Below are 11,721 nucleotides of genomic sequence, written 5' to 3'. Positions count from 1 at the left end.
TGCAAGTTTGGCATAAAAGAATTTTATAACTCACAGATACTTGGTAAACTAAGGGAGTAACTTATTGGTTAATTATTATGGGAAAACTGCAAGTGTTATCAATAGTAACTTAAAATCAGTTCAAGAAGTGCAGCAACTATGGGGTCCTCCTTTTCCCATAAGGTGTATTTAGCAAGTAACTGATGGTAGAAATCAGAAATGTGTAATGCCTGAAGACTGGAGGGCCTGGGAGCTTCATCCAGTCCTATAGCAAGGACCTCTGTCTTGGGGGAAAGGGTGTATAGTACAGGAGGAAGGAGGAGGCCTGGATTTCTAAAGTGATTTTTCTCAAAGGAAACGTTTATTGAGCAGGTACAGTTTACTATATTGTATAAGTTGTTGGGGACTTTAGGAGCCGTAAGACATCTCCCCTCCCCTCAAGAGGCTCATTAACTTGTAGAAAGTGACTGATGTGTTTGGACCTTTCTGTGCTTGTCTTCTCAGGGACGAACTACTCATTACCTCCAGAAGAAAGTCCGTCAAATATCATTAATAGTGCGATGGTCTTAATCACAGTTTCGGCCTCCTTAATAAGACAAGTATGAACGTTTTTTCTCCCTCCCAACACTTAACCAGCACGGTGGTATTGATGGTTAGTGATGAGTGGAGAGAGAGACACTAATCTCAATGTGTCTTCTTTCTCTACTTCCTTTTCCTTTGACAGAGAACAGCACCAGCCTCTTCCCGAAGAGGACTATTTCTTTACAGGAATTTGGTGCCACGGTATAGAGAAGCCATTGAAGAGAGACACTTAAAAAGGAATCAGAGTAGTGATAAAAGAGTACTGATTGCCACAAAGAGGACTTACTAAGAACTGCCTTTTTGTGGAGAGAACTTACGATAGAAACACTTGAGAGAAATGAGGCAACATTAGGTCTCAAGTTCTAGGTGAGATTTTCCCCCAAAGAGAAGTCATTGGTGTCACTCTCTGTGCATAGGTAGGATGATTTGGATTTCTCCTTCTACTCCTAAAAGGGATCGAGAAATTAAGAATAACATCAAACCCAGTGAGACTAGTCAGTTTGTGAGGATTAGCCTCTGAGGGGCAACAAAGACAGGCTTTTGTTTCTTCCTGTCTTCAGAAAGAGCTGATTGGAGAGACTAGATACAAGGAAGTGAGAACGGTTTTAGGTTTCCTTGAGCTGTGGTGCTAAGGAAGGAGGGCAGAGCAGAAGACACTAACATCCGAGCCTGTGCATTTGGTTGTTGAAGGCTCCCTGCAATTCACTCGAGGTGGTAGCTGGCGGAATCTTCTGCTGGGGGTTTTGCACTCCTGGTGGTTTGCTTGGCCTGTTGGTCAGATTCTGCCGGGTGCTGGCAGCTCCTTTGGTTGGGCCATTTGCCCACTTCTGTTAGGCCTGATCAGTGATGTTACTGACCTTAGCCCAGGCGGGAAAAGTGTCCAGGTGGAAGAGGCTAATTCCCCATGTATTGATGGCCACCATCACTATCACCAGGCCAATGACATTGACCCCCAGACCAGCCTTCACCTGCAGGAGACAAAGCAGCAGGACACACAGACTAGTCACCGTGAGCAGGCAGCAGCACAGATCCCCAGATGCTCCCCACCTGTGTCCCCTGCCTGAGCCTCACCCCCGATGTGATCACAGCCCACCTGCTTGGCCCCGATTTGTTCCAGTCACTGCCTGGCGTGCCCTAGTGGTGCCTTGTAGGGGGCACAGGACTGTTGAGGACAGGAGAGCAGGGAAGACTTGGGGCTGGGAGACGGCCGTTAGAACCTTCTCTGTGTTTGTAGCACTCTCGCTATTACATGGAGGCCTAGAAGCCATGTACTTGGAACACCAGATCTTGGGATGTTAAGTTACGCTAAAAAGGGTTCTGTAGCTACATAATAGGGAATGTGTTCATCAAGATTAAACAGAGCTTGTAAAGCAGGAACCTCTCAGAGCCTTTAATGTGCTGACACATATGACTCACAGGAGAGCCTGTATTCTATGACTGTTACCTTTTTTCCCCCAAGGAACAGCTCATGGAAGTAGTGTACCTTAGGTTCACCTGGGGCAACAGGTCAGCTGCCTTCCACCAGCCCTTCCACAGGAAGGTGACACAGGCACCCTGGCTGGCATGGGGCCTTTGCTGCTTTCTCCTGAGGGAATGTCACCTCCACAGCTCTGACCCCTTCCATTTCTGTCCTGGCATTGACACTGCCAGGTGGAAGGGGGACGTGAGGGATGGCAGAGCCAGGGCCATTTGGAAAAGTGTACAGTAAGGATGGCTGGCATCCTACCAGGTGATGACCAAGTATACAGCGTGTCACCACAAGTCCACTAGCTGGGACTGAGTTGGGAAAGTTGCAAGGGAAAAATGAATGCCAGGGAATTGTTCTAAGCCAATGACTAGATGTACCTTTCTGCCTTCTGGCTCAAGGCCTGGACTTATTAATCACCCTGGCCTCCTGGGCCTTTTGGCCTGGAGAACTGACCATGTTTCCTAGCAGATGAGAGGAGGCAGGTTCTAAAGGAGCTAAATTAAGGCCGTTTTAGAGCTGAAAGGGACCACATAGAGCATCTAGTTTGAACCTCCTCACTTAGCAGGTGAGGAAACTGAAGTCTTGAGTCGGTACCCAGGCTGGGAATAGAACCCAGGACCAGCTCACTGCTCATCATCCAGTGCCTTTAAAAATGACTCTTTCTTCTTAGAGGAAAACATAGGCAGAACACTCTATGACATAAATTACAGCAAGATCCTTTTTGACCCACCTCCTAGAGAAATGGAAATAAAAACAAACATAAACAGATGGGACCTACTGAAACTTAAAAGCTTTTGCAGAGCAAAGGAAACCATAAACAAGACCAAAAGACAACCCTCAGAATGGGAGAAAATATTTGCAAACGAAGCAACTGACAAAGGATTAATCTCCAAAATATACAAGCAGCTCTTGCAGCTCAATATCAAAAAAACAAACAACCCAATCCAAAAATGGGCAGAAGACCTAAATAGACATTTCTCCAAAGAAGATATACAGATTGCCAACAAACACATGAAAGGATGCTCAACATCACTAATCGTTAGAGAAATGCAAATCAGAACTACAATGAGGTAACACCTCACACCAGTCAGAATGGCCATCATCAAAAAATCTACAAACCATAGATGCTGGAGAGGGTGTGGAGAAAAGGGAACACTCTTGCACTGCTGGTGGGAATGTAAATTGACACAGTCACTATGGAGAACAGTATGGAGGTTCCTTAAAAAACTAAAAATAGAACTACCATACGACCCAGCAATCCCACTACTGGGCACAAACCCTGAGAAACCCATAATTCAAAAAGAGTCATGTACCACAATGTTCACTGAAGCTCTATTTACAATAGCCAGGACATGGAAGCAACCTAAGTGTCCATCAACAGATGAATGGATAAAGAAGATGTGGCACATATATACAATGGAATATTACTCAGCCATAAAAAGAAACGAAATTGAGTTATTTGTAGTGAGGTGGATGGACCTAGAGTCTGTCATACAGAGTGAAGTAAGTCAGAAAGAGAAAAACAAATACTGTATGCTAACGCATATATATGGAATCTAAAAAAAAAAAAATGGTTCTGAAGAACTTAGGTGCAGGACAGGAATAAAGATGCAGACGGTAGAGAATGGGCTTGAGGACATGAGAAGGGGAAAGGGTAAGCTGGGACGAAGTAAGAGAGGCGTGGACATATATACACTACCAAACGTAAGGTAGATAGCTAGTGGGAAGCAGCCGCATAGCACAGGGAGATCAGCTGGGTGCTCTGTGACCACCTAGAGGGGTGGGATAGGGAGGGTGGGAGGGAGGGAGACGCAAGAGGGAAGAGATATGGGAACATATGTATATGTATAACTGATTCACTTTGTTATAAAGCAGAAACTAACACACCATTGTAAAGCAATTATACTCCAATAAAGATGTTAAAAAAAAACAAAAGACTGTCTCTGATCACTTGATTCCAGGGTAGAAGGCAGGGGTGATCAGGGGAAGCACATGGCAGAGGGAGCGGGCCGGGGAGAAGCGGCGGGGGTGGTCTTCGTGGGGACAGGGGAGTTGGGGCAGAGCTCAGTAGGGGCAGACAGGGTTGTGTAGTAAGATCTGAGGGGGACAGAGGGGTGGCTGTGACCTCTGTTCCCTGAAGTAATACAGATGACTCAGCTGAGCAGTTTGAAAGTAGAAAGAATCTGAATATCTGCTCCCAGCCTGAAGCTCTTCCTTTTCTCCATTTGATATTTACAGGACTGCTGAGATCAAGTTTGGATTTGAGTGAAAAGTAAATAGGCCCTCCGCAAGGGTGAAGGCGGCCGGGTTTCAGTCAACCTGGCCCAGTCATCTGTATTAGTTTTTTCCTCCTTTCCCAGCCCCGTCAGCCCTGGGTATTAAAAAGCATAGCAGTGAGCATAGGGTGAGGGGTGGAGAGTGGATGTGCTGCACACTAAAATCAGCGGCAAAATGTACCGTCAGAGCTGTCTTTCGTGAGCCTCGCTGAAAACTAAGAAATGAGCTGTGAGTGCTTCATTTTGTAGTTGCTGCTTCGGGGGTTCCTTGCTTGGGGCAGAGAGTTGAATAGAAGGATCCTGTTCTTATCACCCTAGGTTCATGCAATGTCTCAGACTTAACCTTCTGTGAATAAACCAGCAACTCTGAGTGAATATCCCCACAGTCCAATGAAGAAACTGAGGCAAAGACTAGAACAAGCTCTTACCTTCTGGAACTGGGTCACATCCCGTGTCTGTCCCAGCTTTTTCTGTCCACATTCCCACTTTCTCCCAGATTAGGATTTTGGGAAGAGCACATTTTTGCTATTCTTGGTGCGCACGGACCATACAGAAACCTTTTACCAGGACCATTCTTTCTGCCACAGCAGACTGAGCTATGACAGGTCAAGGGCACCGCTTACAAAATAATAAACTTGAGGAGAAGGCCGTTCGGCCAGTCAGCCCTGTCCTCGTGGCAGGTGGGCCTGGCAGGAAGAGGACACCCACGACTCACCATATCTTTAATCTGGCAGTGCCCATAGCTGAAGACGATGGCGTTAGGGGGGTTTCCCACTGGCAGCATCACTGCAAAGGAGATGCACATGGTGACTGGGATCAGGGTGTAGAGTGGATTTATGTGCAGCGTTTCGGACTAGGAGAAGAGAGAATTCACAGAAGCATTAGCCTTGAGATTAGACTTGCATTTCCTGTGCTTACTCTCATGAATGTGCTTTAAATGATGGCTCGGTGTTGGCTAACCTTGGCTGGACACCATGTGCTGGGGGCAGTTAAATCACACCCTCAAAAGCATGTAGTGCTGGGCTACTTGGATGGGTTCCCGCTGCTCACTCACTTCCCGTGGAAACATGGGCTCCAAGTGACTTCCCAGAAGGGATGTTTCATTTCTTGGTGCTGGTCTAAGGAAGTGGTTTTAAAATTTGATTCTTTAGCTGAGAAATTCTTCAAACACAAATCTCATGAATAAGCTGCTTTGATTGGAGTAGGCATCTCTCTCTCTCTTGGGGTGCAGAATTAAGGTTTTTTTTCCTAGGTAAGATAATTGCCTGACATGGGACTTGAGCCCGTGGTCTTACCCTCAATGTTGCCAAGTTTTAACTAAGTGCATTCCCATGCTCGCACAGGCAGGGTGATGGAAGGGAGAAGCTGGAGGGAGTCATCTGAGCAATGAGCAAAGAGTGGCTGGGAGGAGTTGGGGTTAGAAAGAGCAGGAAGATATTATTTTGTTGGCAATGAGAAGGAGCCTTCATTTTACAGGTTCCACCTCACAGAATGGGACAGAGGCAGCATTTTGTTTGGTGCATTACCTTTGGGGCTGCTTAGCCAGGCTGAGATCTGGCAGTTGCTCCCTCCCCTATTCCATTAATAACAAATTGTTCTGAGACCGTGGAATGAGGCTGGCATTGCTCATAATTCTCAGAATCTCCTGGACAGAGAAGCTGGGTGGAGGCGCTGATGACAGAGCTGTGGTTTTGGTCTCTGCAGCCGAGAGTACTTCTGGGAGCATTTTGCCTCCATTTTCTGTAGCTATTTCTCCCGCCCTCCTGTTAGGTCTCATCTTAGGAGAGAAAGGTTGATGATGATTGTGGGGAATTAGAATCCTAGGGTTTTAAGGTTATCTTGTCCACTCTTGTTTCCATTCAGGGCTGCCCCTACACTAAGCCTAGTCCTTTGGAAAAGGGTTTCTAGAACTCTTGCTGTTATTAATTATCTATTTACTTATCAGTTACTATTTGAAATAGACTTCATTTATCAAACTATGGCTTGAACACCAATCAGTGAAGGCTGTGGCAATGACCAGAAGAGAGAGTCTGGAACTGCCCCTGGGCCCGGGCCTGCCCCTGTCTGTTCCTGTGGTAGCCGGTCTGGATATCTGGGAACCCTGCTCTACTCACCAGGCTGCACAGGATGGGCAGGAAGATGGTGATGGTGGCCGGATTGCTCACAAACTCTGTGACAATGGACACCAGGATGCACGCCAGCAGGGTGACGGCCCACGGTGGGAGGCTACTCAGAGACAACATCTGGTGCCCAATCCACGTGGAAAGGCCGGAGCTCTGCAGGAGACAAGGTGATGCAGTGAGAAGAAAGCGGGAAAGGCCACTCCCAGTGGAATTCTTAGCCTCCAGAAGGTCAGGGATGGTGAGGGGCTGAAAGGGACCACCAGGAGCCATCTAATTTGCTTCCCTGTTTTCAGGCAGACTGGACCCACAGGCATTCCTGATTTTTTATGGTTAGATCACTATGTAGCCCAGCAAATTCTTTTTTTTTTTTTAATGATTGTACACCATTCAGTCTAATTAGGGCCTCCTGGTCAGTCATTGTCACAGGGCACGGAGAGCCTCTACTTGCTGAGATCCTCCTTAGCCCTGATACGACTTGGCAGGGATTGGAGATCTTTGGGGTGATGAGCCCCTCAACTTCAAACCTGTTACTCTTTCTCCAGCCTCTGACAGTCTCATGCTGTGCATTCAATCAACAATGCCCTTTACACAGATTGCCAAGTGTAATCCTTAATCCTGCTTTTGAAATCTATTTCTCTTATTTTATCACCCGTGAAATGGGAAAAATTATCAACATGTTTGGATAGTAACCTTTTCTCTGGTTTTGGGGGCCTTGAATGGGCAAGACTGAACATTAGAAGTTTTACATGAGTAATGAAGGAGAGAGGGATTACAGGTCTATCTCCACGTAGTGGGGAAGGTGCCACGTCACTGGCCTAGAAACAGTCATTCAATCTCAACCTGTGTTAGGTTCAAATCTCATCGTGGCTGACATCAGGATCTACCATCTGCCCATGCTTTTTGGCAACACGATATAAAGGCATATTGCCACGCTTGAACATTTTCCATTAGCAACACCTGTACACATCTACTCAAATCAATGAATTTTCCCATTTGGAATAATTCATTAGGTTGGAAGATGTCCATCTGCCAATGATGAGGGCTCTCCCCCTCCCCTAAAAATGAAGGGCACAAATGAGTTTATGTTCTTAAAAAACCCCAGGTTGCCATACGCATTCACCACCTCTCCCCACCCTCCCTCCTCTCCCTTCTATGGTTGACAAGCTCCGACTTTTGCTGTTTACCCTCTAGATTGCAAATGCAATAAAGAAATGGGCAGTAGGGCAGATAGCAAGGTGAGACATTTTATGATTCCTCAAGCTGTAAGCCCTACTCATGTTCTACTGTTAAAGACTGCCTTACTACACTGTCAGCAGGCCACCCTTTCTCCTCTTTTCCAAGTTCATCAAAACCTCATTTGATCTCCACAGCACCCTGGCCACTTCATGACATGCGCATAGATGACTGATGACCAAAGGGCTTCAGAATTCTCTCATGTAGCCGTTTTTACCTTGGACCACTTCCCTTTCTTTTTTCTCAACTGACCGAGAGCTATAAATCCAGTGTGTGGGGACTACCTCAATTAATGGTGGGTGCAGAGTCTCGAGGCCTACAGGAACTCTGTAATTGTTATCTCTTGTGACACATTAAATTTTGCTCTCTGGACAAAGAGAGGGGAGGGAGAGCAGTTAGCTGAGTGGAAACAGTATGTTTTATAAAGAAATGGATTTTTATTTATCATGTTTTCCACATAGTACTTGTAAGTAAAGTGAAATAACTTAGTGGCAATTTTCTTTTTCAGAACAACTAGTTGATACTATAATGAAATAAACTGGTAAATTAGACTGCAAAGTTAGGAAAAAAACCACAACAAAGGAAACCTTAATTTTTTAAACCCTTGGTATGAAAACATTTTTTATTGGATTTTCCTCACTAATGTTAAGACTGAAATTATTTGAAATTCAGTAGGAATCACACATATTGTACCTGAATTATATTATTAAAGTAGTAGTCAGTAGGTTCTACAGTTATACCAACTATACATGCACAATTTTGGTTAAAAAAGAAAAAAAAAAGATCTTGCCAGGCTAGGCTCAGAGGCCAAAACTAACCACTGAAATTCAACAAAGATAAATATGATACTGTGAACTTGGAATCAAAAATATTGACAGCATATATACAGGATTGGTTGAAGGACTTGAAGCTTAATAGTGGCTAACTGAAAAGAATGAAGCGTTTTAGTTGACGGCAGTTTCAATATAAATATTGACATGAATGACAATGAAGCCTTATAAAAGCTTCCATAGAAATACAGGATGGGGCTTGGGTAATTAACTATTCTACTCTGCACTAGACCGACCACCCCTGGACTGTATTTGAGCAAAGGCAAAGTGGTCCTAAGGAGAAAGACCAGCATGGTAAGGGGTCACTACTATGAGGAATGGTTAAAGGAACTAGGGAGTTTTAGTCGGAAGAAAAAAATGATCTCAAGGGACCTGATTGTCTTTGTTGTTTTCATAATTATTACAGGAGAGGAGAGGGTTCCTGAGAAGAAAGCCAGAACAAAGAGTGGAAGACATCCAGAAGACCTGAACTGAAAGTAAAGAACAATATTCTTCGTTGGCTGTGCAGGGCTTGCCCTGTCACTGGAGGCGTCCTGGAGGGAAATCTCTATTTGGGTGGGAAGATGGGACTCAGTGTCGCTCCATGGCTCCTTCCAAGTGGAGGATTCTGTGACTTTGTTACTGATGCAGAAAGCATTTAGGCCCACACTGAATGGGCAGTGAAAAGTGAGCCAAGTTTAGAATGGGTGAATGTAGCTAGATGAGGTAGAGGAAGAGAACAGGGAGACCCCTAACCTGCTTGATTCTTAGGGCTGTTTATTTCAGGAAGGGCTAACAATCTAGGAAAATCAACTCTTTCCCACCAGCCCCCTTTAAAAGATCTCATCCCGAATCCTCCCAGTCAGGAAGTGGGGGGCATTTACATCTGCCTTAGCATACATTCTCCAAAGGGTCTCAATATATGCATATGGAGTCCATATGCATACGGACTCACAAGGTGCTGTGAGTCATTCTGGAGCATCTCTGGGCCCTTACACCTTACACCTATCACCACTGTCAAAACTCCAGAAGGACATGCCTACAAAGTCCAGTACATCTTTTGCTTGTAGCAGTGTGGGCCCATAAGTGAGGTGTGAATGCCTGTGTGCCGTGACTGTGGCACAGCTGTCTGTAACTCTGTTCCCAGTAGTGCCAGCTTAGAAGGTGGGACAGGATGTCCATTCCTGGCTGAACTGCTTCCCTTCCCAGTGACTTGGGTGAACATTCACCTCTCAGCGCCTTTGAATCTTCCTTCCCGGCACCATAATGACTCATTAGGTCAAGCTGCTGGAAAAACATTGGACCCAATAAGAACAGATTCAAGGGTTACCTTGCTGCCAGAAGCCAGAGCATAGCCTCCTCCCACCAGAATGACAATCTCCCAGGGCATGGTCTTCTGGAAGTCCTTCCACGTGATCATGGGCTCCGTCCCCGGTGAGGGCTCCTGGTCTTCCCCTGGATCACAGGTAGACAGCGAGGCAGAGCCAGATGAACCCTAATGGGTGTGATTTGTGGAGACAGGGGCCTAATTGATGAACCAGAGGATACTCTGCTATTCTGGGAGGAGTTGGAAGGGCTTTGGTAAGGCTCCTCCCAAAATTCTGACTTCGACCACTATTTGACTAGAGCCAGCCCCAACTTCTTCTCTTGAACTCCTCTCACCATCGTTCTTTTTCCCGAAGCAAGGCTTCTTCGCTGGAATCAGGAAGAGGAGGAAGCCAAGGAAGACAGAGACTGTGGCGTCGGTGCGGTAGCCCTTCCTGGCGAAGAGACAAGAAGAGCTGGGGAGAGGGTCAGGAAGCCCAGGGGTAACACAGTGTCCCAGGACAGCCTGTCTGAACACAGTGCCCCTCTTGACCTAGTCTAGAGGGGACGTCAACCTTCCTTCTTGCCAGTTGCTGCCATGCTGTCCGGTGGTGGATTTAATGGGCAATAGTTAATGTCTGGAGGCAGGGCCTGGTTAGGGTAGATGTCTTAGTGTGAATTTATGGACCTATTAAAAGGAGTGGTCAGGAGTTATTTAGATAAAGGAGACTAGAAAAGGATGAGTTCTCTTTCCTGGGAGGGTCACAAGCTGGCACTGAGAGCTTGTGGCCTGTGGCCCTGGCCCTCGGGAATATGTAGGGGTGGGACAGGCCTCGGCCACAAGGGCCATGGTCTTTACAGGTGGTGTTTTACTCTGCAGACATATTCCCCTTTAACTCTCATAACAATTGAGGTTCCAAGAGCTTAAGTAACAAGACCAAGGTCATGTGGATGGTAAGTGGCAGCTCTTGACCCCAAGCCTGGACTCAGACTCCAAAGACTATTTTCTTCCTGACTCCACACTGCAGCTGCCCTAAAAAAGGGGGACTTTCAAGGGAACAAAGTGCTTCCTGGGTTCACGACTATCCCGAAGAATCTGGGAGGGGACACCGGCGGGTACTGCCTGAAGGGTTTGGGTTAGCGGGTGGTTCTCAGAGACAATATCCTTTACTTTTCAAAGAAGGAATCCCAACCAGGAACAAAGCCAGGCTCCCGGGTAAACCACAGCACCGTCATCAGGATGAAGAAAAATCCAGTCACCATTTCCGGGTAGCTATAAAAGAAAACAGACCCACTCCAGGAACTGGGAAGTTTCTGTTAGCTTTCAGACTTTGCTTTGGGATGCTCCTGTATGCAGAGCTCCAATAGTGGAGACCTAAAACGCAGCTACTGCTTAACCACTTGGACTTGGAATACAGCAGAGGGGAAGGGTGGCCCTTAGAGTCTGGGCCAGCTTGACTTTGGCATTAAGTAGCACCTCTAAATACCTAGATTCGTAGTTGATGAAAATTCCCCCAGCTCAAGGGACCGCTGAGAACAAGGCTGCTTCTGCGCACACTTTACCTGCCACATTTTCTCCTGGGGAAGGAGAGAGGGTGAAGGGCTGATTCTTACGTAATGGCTCCCAGCTTTTCATATTCCTCTTGGATCCTCTTCTCTGATAACTCTTCCCTTTTGGTCTTCTTCTTCTTACTCAGAGAGCAGGTCTCTTTAAAACTGAGATGGGAGAATGAGCAAAAGAATAAAGGAAGCACACTTCTGAGGCCCAGAGGACAACAGGTCTTAAGCAAATACTAAACTACTGGCTGGCTGGCTGTGATGGTGCTTCTCTCCACTCGCCCCACCTATCACGCGACTCTTGATCTGCCAAGTTACACAGCCTCTCATCAGCCTTCTCCCCAGCCTTTCGGGTATATCTCTGGTATATAAATGTAAAGTCATGTCTC

The 11,721-nt window shown here is 46.3% G+C and overlaps 1 protein-coding gene and 1 long non-coding RNA gene across 2 annotated transcripts in view; one reads left to right on the top strand and one right to left on the bottom strand.

Moving 5' to 3' along the window:
* Nucleotides 1–1,371: 1,371 nt before the first annotated feature.
* Nucleotides 1,372–11,721, bottom strand: part of SLC13A4 (solute carrier family 13 member 4) — a 38,961-nt gene continuing 28,611 nt past the window's right edge. Inside the window, exons 10-16 of the mRNA XM_027101808.1 lie at nucleotides 11,390–11,491; nucleotides 10,947–11,048; nucleotides 10,133–10,230; nucleotides 9,801–9,925; nucleotides 6,420–6,581; nucleotides 5,021–5,158; nucleotides 1,372–1,529 (exon numbers count right to left, since the gene is read on the bottom strand). Coding sequence (XP_026957609.1) covers nucleotides 1,392–1,529; nucleotides 5,021–5,158; nucleotides 6,420–6,581; nucleotides 9,801–9,925; nucleotides 10,133–10,230; nucleotides 10,947–11,048; nucleotides 11,390–11,491 — 865 coding nt within the window. The 3' untranslated portion in view covers nucleotides 1,372–1,391. The remainder of the gene's footprint in view (nucleotides 1,530–5,020; nucleotides 5,159–6,419; nucleotides 6,582–9,800; nucleotides 9,926–10,132; nucleotides 10,231–10,946; nucleotides 11,049–11,389; nucleotides 11,492–11,721) is intronic.
* On the top strand, nucleotides 6,497–10,138 carry LOC113618061 (uncharacterized). The gene is made up of 3 exons (XR_003431871.1): nucleotides 6,497–6,595; nucleotides 7,799–7,956; nucleotides 8,898–10,138. It is a non-coding gene; the product is annotated as an uncharacterized LOC113618061 (long non-coding RNA).

The sequence above is a fragment of the Aethalodelphis obliquidens genome, unplaced genomic scaffold, assembly GCF_003676395.1.
Source record: "Aethalodelphis obliquidens isolate GAN/ISIS:26980383/991018 unplaced genomic scaffold, ASM367639v1 scaffold5, whole genome shotgun sequence".
Lineage (NCBI taxonomy): Eukaryota > Metazoa > Chordata > Mammalia > Artiodactyla > Delphinidae > Aethalodelphis > Aethalodelphis obliquidens.
The sequence above is the reverse complement of the archived record's forward strand: the minus strand, read 5'-3'. Positions and strand labels throughout refer to the sequence as shown.